Raw genomic sequence first — 18,621 nt, 5'->3', positions numbered from 1 at the left:
ATGTTTTTTTTGGATGATGACTTATCACTGTGTGAATAACTGAACCTGTTTTAATTCAATTTCCATCCATATCACATACAGCGAGAGGTCATGATGCTTGCTTTTCACAACCATTGCATGACGAGGCATGTCCTCGAGTTATTATTAAAACACAAACACCTCGCGCGTACTTGAGAAATCATGGGAGACTTTCATTTGTAAAACAGACGTCATGAATCATTAATACAACGATCTTGAACACAAGATCTGCAAGCTCTGGAATATCCCGAGAACATTTTTCGCTTTGTTTTCAGATCTTGCTCAAGATCTCGTGATTCCAAATCTGTGATTGCCTTACACTTGGATTTTACAATTTTATCACCAATAGTAATTTTCTCTTTTAATGAACCAAAAGTCAATTTTCCAGCCCTGTTCTCCCAACACTTGCAGTTTAGCTCCCTTACATTAACACTTTTTCAATAATTAAACATTGATCTACCCATTGGACCAAGTACTTGTCGGAACTGTAAGCAGAACTCGTGAAAAAATTGTCCAAAAATTCGGCCTCACTCCGACACAATGGAAAATCGTGTCGTGCTGATGTTACTTTCGGATCTCAGCCCGACCACTATCATTGACGATCATCATGCTGTTTGCATGGAATTATTAAAAAAGAAATTTTCATTGCAACAACTCGGAAAGAGGAAATGGCTTGAAAATAGACAAGTAAAATTTGAAAATTTCCTTCCTGTTGAGTTTATGAATGACCGAGAATTTGTGTTGAATCATATCAAAAAGTACGGTTATGGATTAAAATTTGCATCCAATACACTAAGAAAAGACAGAAATTTTGTGTTGCAAGTAGTTGAACAACAAGGGTCAGAATTACCATTTGCAAGCAACACTATCCACAATGATCGTGAAGTGTTACTGGCAGCCATCAAACAACATCCCTATGCAGTGACGTTTGTACCAGATGAAATTCGAAAGGACAAATCATTTATGTTGCAAGTTGTAGGACTAAATGGACACGCTCTCGGGTTTTCTCGTGTTTATGCCATCAAGAAAGACCGAGATGTTGTGTTAACTGCTGTAAGGCAAAACGGTCTAGTATTGGATCGAGTTCTGGAGCCAGAAATGAAGAACGACAAGGAAATAATTTTAGAAGCGATCAAACAAAATAAGAAGGCACTTGAATTCGTGCCAAAAAATCGCCTCCAGGATCACGATTTCATGTTTCAACTTCTGAGAGTAATTTTTCCAGAGTATGAAACTTTAGGTTCTTTTAATCAAAATAGTTCAATCCTGGCTCAAGAACCCTACTCAATTTACTCAAACAAAGAAATAATGCTGAAATTAGTTCAAGAATTTTCATTCTTACTTGAATTTGCATCGAATGATCTCAAGAACGATCGAGATATTGTTTTAAACGCAGTTAGGAATGATCCTTGGTCCCTACGATTTGCCTCTGATAATTTAAAGAATGACCTAGAAATTGCCTCTCAGGCCATTCAAAACGGCTTTTCATTGAAATATGCTTCTCAAGAATTGCAGTCAAACAAAGATTTCGTTTTAACTGTTGTAAATCAATATGGACATGATCTTGAATTTGCATCTGATGAACTGAGGAATGATAAAGAGGTTGTTTTGAAAGCTGTCAGACAATATGGATATGCATTACAACATGCCTCGAAACAGATGAAGAGTGATAGAGAAGTGGTACTGACAGCTGTGACGCAACATGGTGGAGCTCTACACTATGTAGATGAAAATATGAAAAGTGATCATGAAATTGTATTGAAAGCCGTTCATCAAGATCATACAGCCATCCAGTATGTTTCCAAGAACTTGTTGTGTGATCAGCAATTCTTATTAGATGCGATTAAGGTTGGGGCTCGACATGCTTTCGGATATGCACCACAGAAGTATATTAATGACAAGCAATTTGTGTTAACAGCAATCAAACACAACAGCCTTGCTGTTACAGAGTCTACGTATTTCTATTTTAACTGGGATAAAGAGATCATGTTGGAAGCAGTGAGAAATAATGGATATGCATTAAGTGCGGCCAGTTATGACCTGCAACAAAATCAAGAACTTGTGACAGAAGCTCTCAGAAACAATGGTTACGTGACAACATACAGTGATGAATTATATCAAGAAAGAATGCAACGTTGCTATTATGGAGCTTATTTGGGAAAAAGTGAACGTTAAGAACAATATCACAAGATTGTTTTGTTGACAGACAGAACTACTACGATTGAATTTGACAAATTCAATCTCATGATGAAGTCAACAAGAAGCTGACCATGTCATCAAATTATGGAAATATTAATCAATTGAAGTATTTATTGATGTGATGCATCCATATCGACGCAACCACATGTTGTAGTTATCAATTTTCATATTTCGTAACAGTGAATCCATTATACAACACGAAACAATATTCAGCCCTTACATTTTAAAATTGATGGAGCATATTCAATAAGCAATGTCCTCTTCATTAGCCTTTTTCAACTGAAACGCCAATAGACTATCCGAAAAATTTGGGCAGTGATTAATTCAAGCTTGTCACTGTCATCATTGAGCTACAAAGATGGGCTATTGGTTTCTAGGTATGTCTTTAAATGAGTCGTAAAAGTTGACACATTCTTTAACATGAGCAATAAAGTATCGTCCAATGAAAAGAGTAAAACATTAAGGTTCGTGTTTGAAGAGCAAAACGCTCGAATGTCTTCTGCAACTTGTTTTGTAATTGTTTCTAGGTCTTGCAAAGGGCCACTTGTCAACAATTCAAACGTCAAACTTGCACGCTCATAAGTATAACATGAACGTAAAGGATATTTAAATCACGTTTCAAATATCAATATTCAAATCTAAGAACCATATTAAGAGGTTATGGAAGAAATGATGGGGAAGTGTGTGTCCACCACTCCCTGCAGAATTATTACTTAAATCAAGGTAAGTCAATTTTCTGAAATTATCAGTCCTTGAAAGATGGAACACTCCTTCCCTGCTAATATTAGTGCCGTTGATGAAACAAGTTGGACGAGCTTATAGGTGCAAACAAAAGAGTCTAACATGATCCTAAAACAAAGAAAAGGAAGAAATGCTAGTTTTGCAGCGGCTTTTGTTTAATCCTTGAAATAAAAAATTCAGCCTGCTCTTTGTCTTCCGCTGACAAGGGATTGTCTACTATTTTTTGAAACATGTCCAATAAAAACTCTGTCACTCTTTCCACCTTCTCGGATGCTGTGGTTGATGGTGTGGTTGGTGGATCTGTGTTGGTTTCCTTTTGTGTTGGGCTGTCATTAGCGCATTGCTCGAATCCTCTCTTGTATGATTTGAAGCTAGGTTTTGCTGAAGAAGATTTTTCAGTGTGCTTTGATTTTTTGGCACGCTTTATGCGCTTTTTGTGGTTGAGCGACGCGTTGTCGTTCCTGCGAAGAGCGTTGGAGCCTGATGGCGGCCCATCAAGTGGTGCTGTTGTGCTCATTTTTGGGGTTGGTTGTGGGTTGAATTTTTTTTGTAAAATTGGTTGCGTCGCTTCAAAATTGTTGGACGTTAAAAATAGTATTTTGACCAGATAGAAAAAGCTTCGTGAGTTCGTCAACGTCGCCAAGAACGGTTGGGTATTGGCTGGTTGCTCACGCTTTGGCTCACCTCCCTGATGGATGAAGAGTTAGTTCGTTTATTATTCCTTGCTTGTTTGACTTGCTCTATTTGCATTTTAATTAAATCCTTCTGATTGAAAGAGGTGTTGGTGTCGATTTCATTTCCATGGAGGAGGGCGCTGATGGATTTCGAACGAATGGATGTCCATGCAGATTGTGTTGAATGATTGAATGATCCTCGAGAATGTTCACTATTGGATGTCATCACTGTTTGGAAATTCCAATTGGTACATGAACTTGTTTCTGGCATAGAATTTCAATCTGAACAGATGGTCTATCTAACCCAGTAGTAGCAGTTGGAATCTGACTGGCTCCTTGCCTTGGATTTTCGAGATTCCAATTGGTAGTAGTAGTGACGTTTGTTTTTCTTGATTGTTGCAACGTTTGATTTCGTTTTCCAATATAAATAACCAAAAATGGTAATCAATTAATAAAATAATACCACCTATTGAGCCACCAGCAACAATTCCAGTGATCGCTCCGGGACTCAATTCAGATTCTTTCTTTTTCTCTGCTTCTGATGACCTCATACATTGGGATTGATAACAGACATATCCTCGAGAGTAACAAAAATAATCTCGAGAGGAGCAAGTTGGACCTGTTTGGCAACGTTGAGCAAGAGTGGGACATTCAAAGGTAGAACAGACTCCTCTCACTCATCACAATACTCCTCACGATCAAAACAAAACTCATCTACGAAATCCTAGTCTCACATAATACTTTAACAACAAACATTGAAAAAAAATGCAACTCGATGAACAGCCTCGTACCGAATCGGAACAAGAATCCAATGATCGTTTGAAAATCTTAAAACAAAGAAATATTTCATTTCTTGCTGGAATTGTATTGCGGATGATTGTCATTGTGTATAGCTTGTGGCATGACAGGAATTGTAGGTATTGAAAAGATGATGAAAAAATTGATGAATGAAAAATTGATAATGTTCATGAATAATGTTCGGAAATGTATAATGATGCTTATGGAATTTAAAATCAATAATATATATATTGGAATGAAAATATAATCATGAATGATTTGATTACAAACCATGATGATGGACGATCACAAAAAATTGAAAGTTATGGTCAAGTATACAGATGTAGATTATCAAGTTTTTACAGATGCTGCAGAATTTGTGGTGAATGGAGAATCGCCCTTTAAAAGAGGAACCTATCGTTATACTCCATTATTGTAAGTGTGAAATGTCCTATTCCAAAAAATGAAATGAAATTTTGAACATGTCACTACCATTCATGGAAATATTACAATGACATTCTGAAAATGTTTCACAAAAACAATAGGAGCTACATCATGATTCCAAACATTTTAATTCATCCAATCATGGGGAAACTATTATTTTGTTTGGTAGATTTACTTGTTGCATGGCTTGTTTACGAATTGTTAAACATGAATTTTAACAAATTTTACCTCAAAGAGAATAAGGACAACAATATTAGTCTCATTCTTACCAATGCAACAATTCTCTTCAATCCAATACTAGTGAATGTATCTACTCGAGGCAATGCCGACCAATGCATTGTTTTATTGGTACTACTTTCGCTCTATTCATTCCAGAAACGACAACTCGTGCGATCAAGTATTTGGTTTGGTCTCGCTGTTCACTTTAAAATTTATCCTATCATTTATCTTCCAACCATTTTGATATACATTTATTTTTACATGGATTTTACATCAGTCACAGAGAAAATCAAAGCATGTGTTTGGTATTGCTTATTGAGTGGAGGAACATGCTTGGCACTGATTGCACTGTTTTACCAATTTTATGGATATCAATTTCTATACGAGTCGTATCTGTACCATGTCGTGAGGAGTGACAATCGACACAATTTTTCAATTTATTTCTATTATTTATATTTGGATGGAGCATTGATTGAGAAGAGTTCAAAAATTATTTCTCTACTGGCATTTCTCCCTCAATTCCTCTCTCTATTGGCTCTCTCATGGAATACGACACGAAAGAATTTTTTTTGTACGATTTTCTCTCAAACATTCCTATTTGTCATGTTTAACAAAGTGTGCACTGTACAATATTTTGTTTGGTTCATTTCCATATTTGGATTCACATTACAGAGTTACTTTTATGACAAGATGAAAAACAACACAACGCGCTTCTCTCTTTTCGTTCTGTTCACATGGATTGCCTTGTGGTTTGTTGGGCAAGGAGTTTGGCTCTCAACAGCCTATCGATTGGAATTTTTAGGAGAAAATACGTTTCGAGAAATTTGGATGAGCAGTCTTCTGTTTTTCATCATTAATACTGGAATAGCTCTGTATTTTAGACCTCTTTAATTTAATTTTATTGATTTTGCTCAAGAAGTAGTAGACTTCATAATTGGCCCAATAGCGATTCAAGGGAGCTGAATATGGCATTCGTTGGATTGTGTGGTAAACATTTCGCGTAATAAGGCCCTAATGGACTTGGCGAGTTGATCCTGCTCATTGTAAAGGAGGTCCATTTCTTGTTGGAGATTGATAATAACCTCCTTTTCTCTAGTTTCATCCCAGTTCGTGTTTTCTTGCGTCTGGGTGAAACTTGTAGATTTAAGGAGCTTAAACTCGGTGCATCATTCGATATTTTTTTCTTTTTAAATTCTTGGATACAAGGAGTAAGATCAGCTTGCGATTCATGATGAGGACGAATCATCATCTGAATTCATTTCCATTATATCCACCCTTATTTTTTTTCCAACAGGATTTAAAACGCAAGTCGATAAACACATAGATACAATTACAAATATTTTCATCTATTTATCATCTTTATTTCGATAGACACGGACACGAATTTACATTGTACAAGCAAAATCATATTAAAGTCAATATCGTCAATACAAATGTTCGGTGGTGGGCAATGATGGTGGCACAGAGTATGACTCTGTCCACAATCTGAAAAGTGTCATTTCAACCTTGTCAGAATTTTAAGGTAGCAAAGAGTTGTCTCTCATAGTGAGTTAGCATCGGATAAATGCCTCATCTTGTTTTCTTCATCATTTGAAGGTTTTATGAGCTCTTTTCAGAATGTGGACCAGATGTTCAGCCATTGTTCCTGACTCGGTAATCATCATTGCCCACCACCAGTGATTACACTAGTGATACTTTACCTCTGTTGGATATTGGACAACCTGGATGAGGATAAAAGTACAAGAATGTCAATAAAATGTTGTTCGGGGTGGTCATGATGAAGACTGGAGGAGAAAATGATACAAAAACCATGACAAGATTGGTTCGGAGCAGGTTAAACGACTTGAATCATCATCACTTTCAAAGTTTTTCTCTGTTATAATCAGCCAATAAAAGCCAAATGTAATTTTTGTCTGCACATTATCAGTCAGACTCGTCATTTACTTCGTCATCATTTGAAAGAAGAGAAAAAGCCAAGATTGCAATGTTGATTCAAGAGTTATGACCCGACTGTCCTTTCCAAACCTTGTCCAATTCTTGCACGAATTCGCCAGCCACTTCTGACCACCCCACAAAACCTCTGATACATACCACACTCAATTCTACTGCAAGCAGAGCATCTCTGAATATTTTTTTGAGTTGTTCGAGTTGTCTGGCAAACCTAGTGTTAAACAATTTACAATCAATTTAATGCGTTCATCAAAATTGTTGAAAGGATGAACATTACGCGGTGAAGGCAACGTACAACAGAAAGTGAAGTTTTCATGGACAGAAAGAGAGGAGTTCCATTTGGAACGAGTCATGGTGGACCAAGTCAACAACATCATCCATTTGGGTACAAAATTCAAATGATGATATCTCGTGTATACGATATTATGAATATTGAATTTGATATTTTACTTTGAACAAGTGTAGAGCCAACTATTTGTTATCCTCTCCGATATTATTTGATGTGTTGAGTTGTTGTGCAACATTTTGCGTAAATTATCGTTGCATTTATGAAAATTCATCATCATGAGGTTGTTATTGATATCCATGAATTTGATGAGAATTTGACTGCTCGTATGAAATATTGAATTATTATTCAATTTAATAATTTTCGCCAGGCTTCTTAAACATTTGAGAGAAGAGAGCGAGAAGCTCTGGATCCGATCTCAATTTCATCAGCTCCTCAGTTGTTTTTCTCTCCAAATCCTCTTTAGCTAAATTACATGCACTCACTACAAGATCTTCAATAGTCTCCAAACTCTTTCCCGATAATTTATCATCAAGCTCCAATTTTTCAATTTTTCCGTGTCCAGTCATGACCACACGAACCAATCCGCCAGCTTCTCCTTGTCCTCTTAGTGCAGTGAGTTTTTCACCGATTTTTCCCATCCGACTTGTTTGGAATAAGTGAAAAAATTTACTAATGTTTCCTGGATTGAACATTTTTTTCGTTTTTGATGGTGATGAACAAGATGTGAAGGCAAATACGAATGCAATAGACTCTCCCTTCACAGCACTACATTTGAATCGACATCATGTCATCTTTTACCGGGCAGATGAAGATGTGGATACGATTTTTCATTTCATCCCTTTTCAATCGGCAATGAATGTAAAATTTCCCTTCCATTGTAAACTCTCATATTAGGTTGACCTGTAAATTTTAAAAAAGTTGTTGAAAAAAAATACGTCAAAACACCCTATCCATCATCTCCAATGGCCAAAGAGACTCAAACTCAAACCAAGTTTTTGAAACCAGGTAAAATCGTCATTATTTTGCAAGGTAGATATGCTGGTAGAAAGGCTGTGATCGTCAAGAACTTTGATGAGGCCGCTAACGACAAGACCTTCCCTCACGCTGTTGTTGTCGGTATTGATCAATATCCAAAGCCAGTCACTAAATCCATGTCTTTGACTTCACTCAAGAAGAGAAGCAAGCTCACTGTTTTCATCAAGGCTGTCAACTACCAACACTTGATGCCAACAAGACACACATTGGATATGGACTTTAAGGGATTGGTTGCTGATAAGACACCAGAAGATCCAACACAAAAGAAGGAAGCAAAGAGACAAATCAAGAAGAAGTTTGAAGCAAGATACCTCAAGGGTGGTAAGGCCATGAAGGAATTCTTCTCTCCATTGAAGTTCTAAACGCACCAACAATAAATAATATTATATTAAAATTCTTTTGGCGAGGTGTTGGTTCTTTTCCGATATTTCGAACAACATTCAAAATTCACGAGGGTTGTTGAAATTTTTAACTCTCAGCAGGTTTACGTGGTTTGTGAACCACCATTTAATGTTAATAATTCTCACTTTATTGCAATGGAATTGAAACCCTCAATACATTTGAAATCTTGCCAAGTATTGATTAAGCATGGCTTCACTCGTAATTCTATATCCAAAATCTAATTCATACACCGAGAATTGGCTTGGATCTTTCTTAGCTCCAAAGCTTGAATCTCGTCCCATAATTTTAATGCAATACGAATCAATGTGGAAAATGAAAAAATCGCTCAAATTCAAGCCATAACCCTTCTCTAACATGGACACAATTCGTTGTGGATTGCCATTCAATCGACTAATGATTGCTCTAATGTTTGGTGTCGATGCAAGAGGATCTGGAAGAACCTGATCAGTTAAATGATCCAAACTTTCCACTTGTTTCATTTCATTTCCAACTTCCACATGGAACGCCGATTTCACAACCTTAATTTTGAAAATTCTTGCATTCTTCTTTTTCATTTGTACTGACACATTGGGATGCATTCTGAATTGTTCTGTCCAAATTTGATGAAAAGCATTCGAGTCTTCAGGAATGTATTCGAGTGTGCAAGACAAGACAGCACGAGGGGGAAATCTTTCAATTTTCCTAAACATGGATGAAATTGCTTGATCCGTGTGTCCAGTGGCCACGCTAACCATTGCGCTCTCATCAGCATTGAGTTTCCTTCTGAGTTGAAATGGCTCTGGGCAATGAGACAAATTCTTTAAATGTTCACTTGATTCTGGCATGCATAGATACAAGTCCCAATTTTTGAGAATATTTCCATCGTCATCAAATCCATAAAAATCCAAATCTTCATAATATTTAATTCCTTCAAGTGGATCCGCACCTTGTGGAGAGACTTTCTTTTTTGATTTGAATTCTTCCAAATAAATATTTGAGACTTGTTTTTTAACAACGGCCATCGGAAGCACAGACGTCTTGACGTGGTCCAAACTTTCGGTTTCTGCGCCTCCAAATGTTGAGAGTTGGCAACTATTGTTTGAATGAAACAGGTCGACAATCTTTTGTGCTACATCTTTGGAGTGTTTTTCATATTGCGTTTTATAATCACTGTTTGGATTATTGCTGCTCACACTCGGATTTGATGATAAAGTATTTGACGATTTCATTGCAGCAGAATGTGATTTAACTCGGAGGCAAGTTGTATTCAATAACAATGGTGTATTTCCGCTCAATGATGATGATGATAAATATTTATCCAAACCATGTCCGTTCTTACTTTTCTTCAGAATGCTAATGTAACGTCTTGCACAAGTTTTCATTTTTTTTTTATTAAAAATTATTTAACAAAACTATGACAATTTTAATTAGTTCTTCAATAATATTTCAAACATTCATAGTATTTCTTACAACTTCATCATGTTAAGGAATTGATGGACAAACGATGGTGGCTATTGTTGAGAGAACGAGTTTAAAACTTGACCATTGTTAAATGTTTCAAATGTTCACTATTCTTAATAACATTCATACCATGAGAGCCAATACCATTTCCATTCAAATCTAGAAACGTTAGCTTGGTCAAGTATGGACTATTCGCAATAGATTGAGCTCCTTCTGAGAATATTTGATTGGAACTCAAGCTTAATGATTTTAAATTGTTCATGTATGGACTGTTGGCAATGTGATGGACACCTTTTGAGCCAATTCTATTGCAAGATAAATCTAATAAAGTGAAGTGTTGGGAATTTTCACTTTCAGCCATGAATTTGATTCCTTCTAAACCAATTCCATTGGTATTCAAGTTTAAACAAGTTAAATGCTTCAGATATTGGCTAGTTGCAATAAAGTAAGCTCCTTCCGATTCAATTTCATTGTCATTTAAATCTAACAATGTTAAATGTTTTAAATTTTCGCTTTCTGCCATCGATTTGACACCTTTGGAATCAATTTGATTGTGAACAGAATGTAGTGAAGTTAAATTCTTCAACGTGTCACTATTAGCAATAAATTGGATACCGTTTGAACCAATTCGATTTCGAGATATATCCAAACTTGTCAAGCTCATCAAATTTTGACTATTTGCCAAAAAGAAAGCACCCTCTGATTCCATACAAGTGCCACACAAATTCAGTGTGGTTAAATTCTTCAAGTATGGACTATTTGCAATATAATGAACTCCTTTTGAACCAAGTTCATTATGTTTCAAATCCAACCATGTTAAATTTTGTAAATTTTCACTATTTGCAATGGAATAAGCTCCTTCTTCATCAATTTGATTGAACGACAAGTTTAAAGAAATTAAATGTTTCAAGTTTGAACTATTTGCAATAGAAGCAGCACCTATAGAACCAATAGTGTTGAGTGAAACATCTAACAATGTGAGATTCTTTACATTTTCACTCTTCACAATCCATGTAGCACCATCCGACTCCATTTGATTATAATTTAATTGTAAGCAAGTTAAATTTCTCAAATGTTCACTGTTGGCAATGAATTTGACACTTTTTGCACCCATTCGATTGTACGAAAAAGTTAGGGATGTTAAATTTTTCAAACATTCACTTTTCGAAATTCGTTCCACAAGATTTGAATTCACATTCTCTGATTTGCGAAATGAGTGTTCATCCGTGGTGGCACCAAACTTTAAGGTTAATGGAATTTTGAATGAAATTTCTCTCCATGATTTTGATATTCTCATACACGTTCCGATGATGGTGATGGAATCTAGAAAGTGAAGAATTTCATAAATAATATCATCAACAAAAGGTAATTCAGTGGTGTGATAGTAATGAGTATTTGTTGTTGTTGACAACGTTTGTAACATGATGATGGCATTTGTTTAGGAATTTTTTTCAACAACTTTGAAATTGAATTTGGGAGATCCATGGTTTTGCAAGTCTCCATTCCAACATGATGATCGAGAATAAAATGTATTTTGAATTAAAACGAGGAAATTGTTGAGATGTGTTTTATGAACAACAGCAAACTCATTACTTTTTGAAAAGGTCCAATAAATGTTCAATGGTTCGTTTTGAAGATGTAGTGGAACTTTGGTCACCAAGTTTCACTTCATCCAATTCCAATAATTCACTATCAGAGTCCACTTGTGGAATGGGTGAATAGGTAATAATAGAAGATTTGCTTCTCTTTTCTCTCGTTTGAAAAGTAGTCGAGTTCACACTACTACCAATTGGTGGCTGTCCAATGCTTTCCTGATTTCGTTTTTCCAATTTTAAGGAATTTCTCTTCCAAGTCGATCCATAATTTTTGTTCGTGTCGTTTCTGTGTGTTAAATATTCATGTTCATGAATAAGCTTCACAAGAGTGGTGTCAATTCGATAAAAGTGATGGTCGCTCAACATGTCGTCAAATGTTTTTCCTCCCAAATAAAATACTTGTTTCGTTTCTTGACAATACACACTCGATAATCCAACAAGTTTTGGCATGTGAGATCCAAAGAAGAATTCTGTCAAGCTGTACCATTTCATCTCTTTCACATTGAGCATGTAGACATGAGGATCATAATCCGAATTGTGAACAACGTCACAACCTCCCGTGAGAATTAAATTACAAGATCCAATTGGACACATGGTGTGAGAGGCCCTTGCTCTAGGAACAAATGTATTTTCTGAGGCCATTCGTGGTCTTCGCCATTCCATAGTGTCCATATCCAACACAAATAACATGTTGGAAGGTTGATGATGTTCCATTTCCTCATTTGCAAAAAGTCCTCCAAAAACAAAAACTTCATTTTCAATTAAATTTGCTGAAAAGCAACAAAAACGTTCTGGTTTTTGAATGTGACATTCATTTTGGTTCGAATCATGAACCACGGCATTGAAATGTCTTGAAGATTCTTCCATGTAATCAGAACATTCGGCACAAGTGGTCTCAATGATTTTCCATGTATTTGACTCGATGGTATATTCATACAATGTGGAAAAATAAAGAGAACGACCTTGACATCCTCCTACGAGGTACAACTTTCCATTGTAATACCACATTTGAGCTCCAGCTAGTTGTAAAATGCAATCACATGTTGAACAGTTGCAATTCCAAATGAAATAGTTTTTGAAAAATACAAATTCCATTTTCCGCAATTATTTTCACTTCACAATCATTTAAAAACACTCACCTCTTGGATCGGGCCACAATCCATTAGGGTTATTTTCAATATGTATCCATTCGTTTGTTTCCGTGTCAAAATAATACAATCCATTGTAAACAACATGAGTAGGTGGAGAAGAGTGATCATGATGATGAACATGAGATGGATTTTCAGAATTTGTTGGTGAAGAGGAATATCCTCCAAAGACGTAAATTTTCTTTCCCACTACACATGAGGCAGCCATAGATCGAGGAGTGGGAGCATTTCCTTTAGGATGTTCGAGACATGTCCAATTTTGGTTAATCAAGTCAAAGATGAAGACAGAGTTGGGATTTGCTTTGGAATTCCTTTGACCGAGAAGGACGTAGCACTGAGGTGTGTATCAATCGAAAGAGATCATGTGTTTTTGAAAGATTTTTAGAATATTGACAGTTCTTTACAATTACCAAATTAGTCCCTCAAAAAGGTACATACGTTGGAACCAATAACCTCCATGACGTGATAGCAAATACCTCCTGGACCGCTGCCAGTTGCCTCTACTTGAAATATCTTCATTTTTTTATGGTTTGATTTTCTCTTGACCAAATTTGTTTTTGACGATTTCGTTTGGACACCTCTTGAAATGTTTTACAGAACTTCCACAAATTTTAACGCATATCTGTTCTTTATTTTGACACACAAAAAGAAATCAAGTATTTGAGGTCCGTGAGAACATATTTGCAGGCTCGTGTCCAATTTTCATCATTGCCAAGCTTGATGCTCTTTCCTCCAATCTTGTCATCAGTAATTCTGTCACATGTTCAATTAGAAAAAAGCAAAATAATGAAAAAATTATTATACGATGAAATCAGGTCAAGGATCACGCATTACTTACTTGTAGGGCAATTCAAAATAGGTGTCTTGCTTTTCAGCAAATGTACCAATCTCTTTTAGACAATATAAAAATGCAACCATGGCCTTATCGAACTTGGATTGCCAAAATAAACCTCCGTTACTTCCTCCTCCAAATAAATCATAACTATTCTTATTGTCCAGAGTCTCAATTTTTGAAAAGCTTCCCATAGGAATAATCTTATATTTTGAAAATGCAAAATGTTTGTGTTTGGAAAGCGAGAATAGTAATAAAGCTGCTTGTCCCCAAGCTGCATTAATTTCGTTCCATTCCACATTTTGAGTCGACAGTTTTCCCAGCCTAAAGTTGTTAATGGTTCCAAAGTGACCTTCATACCAAATGTGAAATGCATCGTTGAAAATGTTTGTACTGTTCAACTTTTCCATTTCTTTTGAAACGTGAACAATTCGTTGTTGTACTGCTTCTCGCTCCTCATTGTAAAGTAAGAGTTCATTGTGAAAATCATTGTACTCTTTCCAATATCGTTGTTGAAGGTCTGAAAATTGCTCTTCCTTGCTCATTTGACTCCTCTCGAGGGTTGACAAGTCTTCTTCCTGTCTTTGAAGCATGTCTAACTCTAATCGAAGCAGTTTTTCCTCTTCTTCCAATTGATGCAATTCATTTTCCAAATCAGTTTCACTTTCATTTCGTCGATTATCGTGTAAAAGTTTTGAATAGTGATCTTGATAAATGTTCTCTTCTTCCTTGCTCTTTTCAAGCTGAATATTCAACTGGCTAGCAACTTGCTCCATGCATTCCATACAAAGAGGTGTATCTATTTGTACAGTATTTGACACATATTGGTACAACTGTTTTACAAACTCTACATTCATTTCATATTCCTCATTCGAAATTACACAAGGCTCTAATTGCTCTACCTCTTCTGTTAATTGTGTCATCCGCTGTTGAAATTTCAATTGTTGCTCTTCTTTTTGTTTCTCCAGTTGGAGTTGTTTTTGTTGAGCTTCCTTTTTTTTTGCATTGGGATTAAATGAAAATCTCTTCTTGTCTTGTTTTTCTTGTTGTGACAACTTGGATGTTGGAGTTTTGATATTTGCAAATGATTCACGGAAAAGGGGATTCATGTCAAGTGGTGATTTCTTGGTTGGTGCAGTTGGAGGAAGAGCAAACGTAACTGCTCTTGTGTGTGGAGTGGAAGGTTGTTGTGAGGTAGAAGAAGAATTATTTTCACTTGACATGCTTGATAGCTCTGATAAATTACTGGTATTCACCGATAAGAGTGGTGATTCTGGTGGAGTGTGTTGGCTCATAATATTATTGTTGTTCGCTTCATTCATCAGATTGCTATTGCTATTCAAAAATGATGAAGAAGGATCCAATGAAGATGACACTGCTGGCGATGAAACAGTCTCTTTATGAACGCTCTCGGTTGCTGCCAGTGCTACTGAGCTTGCTTCATTAGTGTCAACAGAAGATGGTGGGACCCCTTCCGTATTGTTGCTGCCACTGGTAGAAGTACCATCATTGTCGGAATATAGTGATAAATTATAATTATTGGGATCGTAGACTTTTAAAAGTGCTTGTTTTGGTGCTACACCACTTTCATTATTGACTTCAAATGCAATCTGAATAATCTGATGTTTACATCGGTAACAAACAGCACTGTGCGTAGCCTTTTTATATTTTGGGAAATATAACATTTCAGATAATTGTTGTACATCATCGACCGATAATTGGGGAGTCTCCGATGACAATGAATTTAATAAATGTTGATGATGAGGAGGGAGAGGTGTGTGAGCATAATAATAACTGAGAGCAGTGGTCGCTTGCGTGAGATTATTGGATGCTGTTGTTGTGGTGGTGGAAGTGGTTGTCGGTGGCGGATGATGAGCATTCGTACCCGATGAAGAGGATTGTTGAGTTTTGAGAGCCGAAAGATTGGGAACCGACTTGGTAGATGCAAGCGAACCCTTTGGTTTGAACATTTTTTTCTCTGATGTGATCTTATGGTCAATATCTCATAAGGGACTGCTCGTTGGTTCCTCATCAAATGATCGTGTAGTAGTTCGTGATTATTCTTGTTGTCCTATACTCCTGAATGTATACAGAGAACGTTTATTTGACAGACCACAAAAAAACAAAAAAAATGTCCAAGCTCACTGACAAGCAGTTGGAAGAATTGCTCAAGGAACGAATCGGAGCCACGTTTGTGCAAGTCATCGATCAAAGGTAATAATATTCAAAATTTCAAATTTAGATTGTTGTTGATGATGATGATGAAATTGAATCGGTATATAATGGAAATATAATTTTAATTGGATTAACTTGAAAAATAATAATTTTTCATGTGTTGAACATGTCATGGTTTCTAAAACAAATTCGCATATTGAAAAAACGATCAATCCAAATTTCAAACTTTATGGCTTAAATAATATTTTCATATATACATGGTGAAAATAAATTAAATAATGACTGTGTGAGCAGTGGAGGTTGTGGAAGTGCATTTCAAGTGTTTGTAGTGAGTCCAGAATTTCAAGATAAAAAGCTGCTTGAAAGACAGAGACTTGTGATGAATAAGCTTCAAGAAGAAATGAAAGGAATCCATGCCTTGTCTTTTTCAAAATGCCTAACACCACAGCAATATGAGGAATATCTCAAACAGCAGCAACCTCAGCAACAATAAATACGGTTTCATAAAAAGAATTGAAAAGGAAAAGTGGCATTAGAGTAAATATGGAATTATTGGCATATTTCCAAAAAATATTTCCTGACAGCATATTGTCCTCTCAGAAATTGGATTGTCATTGAAGGATTTGAGCTATTCATTGTTATTTGTGCTGCCCTCCTTCAATGAGTTCTTTAAATCGTCATGATTCGTACCAATTTGGTTGGACTATTGTGCTGAAGCTACTATTAAAAGGTTACAAGTCAACCCTAAATTTGAGAACGTTTCTAACGTCCTCCAAATGTCTCAATGCTTCCAATAAAGGAAGCAAGTTAAGCAATGCTCTATCATGTTCATTCTCGCCCATCCAATTCGATATTGGTATTGCATTTTCTTGATACCACATGTAGGATATAGGGCTGTTGTCAACAATCATACATTTAGCGAGATTATCCGTGACAGTTTTAAGATCCTTGATATAAACTCCATGTTCTGTTACGTAACACGACTATGTATATTGTTTGTCCACAACACATTGTTTGCGAGTAATATTGTTGTCAAGTTGTCACCCATGTTCGTAAATGATAATTTTGTACGAATATTTTGACCATTGTAAAATCATGAAAATTGTATTGATTTGCGTCGTTTGCCACCAGCATTGTTTAACATGTACCATATCGTTTTCCAATTAATATTAGATAACAACAATATTTTGAAAATAAACCTACCGATCGGAAGAGCCGGTCAACAATTTTATCCGAATGATAGAGTCTATCAATAACGGGATTGGCATAACTTTTCACACTTGCAGTAAATACTGTTCCAAGTGATTGTGAATAAGTTAGTTAATTTCAATTCCATTCGTATTGTTTCGTGTGTGTAAACAATCTTTTTTCATTGCTCACAATTACTTACTCACAACATTGTACCATTCACAGACTTTTTCCATGAAGAGCTTCAAATGAGGTCTTTCCGAAACGTAAAATGTACAATTTACCTGGTCAATCAATACTTCCAGGACATAATTATAAAGCCTCTCATGGTCTGGTCTTGGAGGGGTGGTACTGGCATGAATGAGTGTCTCATCCAAGTCAAGAATTAAATAAGGTTTGGGAAGTGAAGGGTTGCAGGCACTCGAGTTTGATCTACTTGTTCGGCCAGAGAGAAGAGAAAGAAATTCGAAAGGAGAGGATTGGGAGGTAGACGAAGATGTCGACATTGACAATTCAGTAGACGGCGAAGATGAGTTGGTAGTGCTTTGTTTGTGTGGAAGAGAATCTCGTTGTTGGTGTTTGGTTGTGACCTGGGAGAGAGAAGATGATAAAGTCGTCCTAGATTGTGTGCCACTTTTAGAACGTTCTCTATTCTTCTGTGTGCTAACACCTAAAACTGCACACTGTAAATAGCTCCAAATCCAAACAATAAAGTACCACATATTTTCCAAAGCAACTCCCAAAACTGTAATGAATTGATATCCAATATTATAGATAGAGGAAACTTGTTGTTCTTTGGATGTTTCTTTTGTATCCTCTGTTGAGGATGAAGATGTGCTTGTCAATACTTTGTTCGTGACATTGTTTTGTTGGATGGATGCTCCATACGGCAGTGATTCGTTCAAGGAAGAATTTTCGGAGGTTTGTTGTATTGGTTGTTTCGAAAGGATGGTAGTGGTTGAAGGATTGTAATTTTCCGATGATGATGATGAAATATTCGGAATCATCATCAGGGCAGCAGTAGACCCCATCATGGATGCTGTTGTTGATGCCGAGGCTGTTGATGTGGTTGTTGTAGTAGTAGGCGAAGTACTCGCAGAAATCAACGAGGAAGAAGCACCTCCTCTTCCACCCGTTCCACCATAAATCATCATGTTGTTGCTATGGTTGCCAGGAGTACTTCAAGCTCGAATCTCTCACGCGGAAACGTGATGACGAACGATTCCTCGTTTTAATAAATTTTGAGAGTGGTTACCGTTATTCGGTCAGCTTTTGACGACTGGGTTTATTTTTTTGGGCGATTCTCTCTTATGGGGCAGTATATCAAACATGGATATTAAGGAAGTCGCTTCCATCTTCTTCAATTGTACTTTCACATCATCATTCTTTAAGTGACGACCTACCTTCCACGACAAAATTTTACAAGATAACTCAACAAGAACAAAAAACCACCTGGATTTTCAAAAGGTCGTCCTGACATGCACATGAACGATGC

The 18,621-nt window shown here is 36.4% G+C and overlaps 10 protein-coding genes across 10 annotated transcripts; 4 read left to right on the top strand and 6 right to left on the bottom strand.

The window, feature by feature from the left end:
• Positions 1–558: 558 nt before the first annotated feature.
• C9374_000320 (uncharacterized protein) lies at positions 559–2,193 on the top strand (the record flags this gene model as incomplete). The annotated part of the gene is made up of 1 exon (XM_044692702.1): positions 559–2,193. One exon carries the CDS (start codon positions 559–561, stop codon positions 2,191–2,193), a length of 1,635 nt encoding a protein of 544 aa, XP_044552873.1.
• A 2,204-nt stretch (positions 2,194–4,397) lies between these two features.
• C9374_000319 (uncharacterized protein) lies at positions 4,398–5,963 on the top strand (the record flags this gene model as incomplete). The annotated part of the gene is made up of 3 exons (XM_044692690.1): positions 4,398–4,545; positions 4,733–4,844; positions 4,955–5,963. The coding sequence occupies 3 exons, from the start codon at positions 4,398–4,400 to the stop codon at positions 5,961–5,963; spliced, it is 1,269 nt and encodes a 422-aa protein (XP_044552872.1).
• A 1,698-nt stretch (positions 5,964–7,661) lies between these two features.
• On the bottom strand, positions 7,662–8,003 carry C9374_000318 (uncharacterized protein; the record flags this gene model as incomplete). The annotated part of the gene is made up of 1 exon (XM_044692679.1): positions 7,662–8,003. One exon carries the CDS (start codon positions 8,001–8,003, stop codon positions 7,662–7,664), a length of 342 nt encoding a protein of 113 aa, XP_044552871.1.
• Positions 8,004–8,273: 270 nt separating this feature from the next.
• On the top strand, positions 8,274–8,708 carry C9374_000317 (uncharacterized protein; the record flags this gene model as incomplete). Its single annotated transcript, XM_044692668.1, has 1 exon — positions 8,274–8,708. The coding sequence occupies one exon, from the start codon at positions 8,274–8,276 to the stop codon at positions 8,706–8,708; it is 435 nt and encodes a 144-aa protein (XP_044552870.1).
• A 189-nt stretch (positions 8,709–8,897) lies between these two features.
• C9374_000316 (uncharacterized protein) lies at positions 8,898–10,109 on the bottom strand (the record flags this gene model as incomplete). Its single annotated transcript, XM_044692657.1, has 1 exon — positions 8,898–10,109. One exon carries the CDS (start codon positions 10,107–10,109, stop codon positions 8,898–8,900), a length of 1,212 nt encoding a protein of 403 aa, XP_044552869.1.
• Positions 10,110–10,258: 149 nt separating this feature from the next.
• Positions 10,259–11,611, bottom strand: C9374_000315 (uncharacterized protein; the record flags this gene model as incomplete). The annotated part of the gene is made up of 1 exon (XM_044692646.1): positions 10,259–11,611. One exon carries the CDS (start codon positions 11,609–11,611, stop codon positions 10,259–10,261), a length of 1,353 nt encoding a protein of 450 aa, XP_044552868.1.
• A 166-nt stretch (positions 11,612–11,777) lies between these two features.
• On the bottom strand, positions 11,778–13,450 carry C9374_000314 (uncharacterized protein; the record flags this gene model as incomplete). The annotated part of the gene is made up of 3 exons (XM_044692635.1): positions 11,778–12,802; positions 12,923–13,265; positions 13,370–13,450. 3 exons carry the CDS (start codon positions 13,448–13,450, stop codon positions 11,778–11,780), a joined length of 1,449 nt encoding a protein of 482 aa, XP_044552867.1.
• Positions 13,451–13,560: 110 nt separating this feature from the next.
• Positions 13,561–15,733, bottom strand: C9374_000313 (uncharacterized protein; the record flags this gene model as incomplete). The annotated part of the gene is made up of 2 exons (XM_044692624.1): positions 13,561–13,684; positions 13,770–15,733. The coding sequence occupies 2 exons, from the start codon at positions 15,731–15,733 to the stop codon at positions 13,561–13,563; spliced, it is 2,088 nt and encodes a 695-aa protein (XP_044552866.1).
• A 161-nt stretch (positions 15,734–15,894) lies between these two features.
• Positions 15,895–16,431, top strand: C9374_000312 (uncharacterized protein; the record flags this gene model as incomplete). Its single annotated transcript, XM_044692613.1, has 2 exons — positions 15,895–15,977; positions 16,233–16,431. 2 exons carry the CDS (start codon positions 15,895–15,897, stop codon positions 16,429–16,431), a joined length of 282 nt encoding a protein of 93 aa, XP_044552865.1.
• Positions 16,432–16,669: 238 nt separating this feature from the next.
• On the bottom strand, positions 16,670–18,280 carry C9374_000311 (uncharacterized protein; the record flags this gene model as incomplete). The annotated part of the gene is made up of 3 exons (XM_044692602.1): positions 16,670–16,921; positions 17,142–17,230; positions 17,329–18,280. 3 exons carry the CDS (start codon positions 18,278–18,280, stop codon positions 16,670–16,672), a joined length of 1,293 nt encoding a protein of 430 aa, XP_044552864.1.
• Between the last annotated feature and the right edge of the window lie 341 nt (positions 18,281–18,621).

Source organism: Naegleria lovaniensis (genome assembly GCF_003324165.1).
Source record: "Naegleria lovaniensis strain ATCC 30569 chromosome Unknown tig009, whole genome shotgun sequence".
Lineage (NCBI taxonomy): Eukaryota > Heterolobosea > Eutetramitea > Acrasida > Naegleriidae > Naegleria > Naegleria lovaniensis.
The sequence above is the reverse complement of the archived record's forward strand: the minus strand, read 5'-3'. Positions and strand labels throughout refer to the sequence as shown.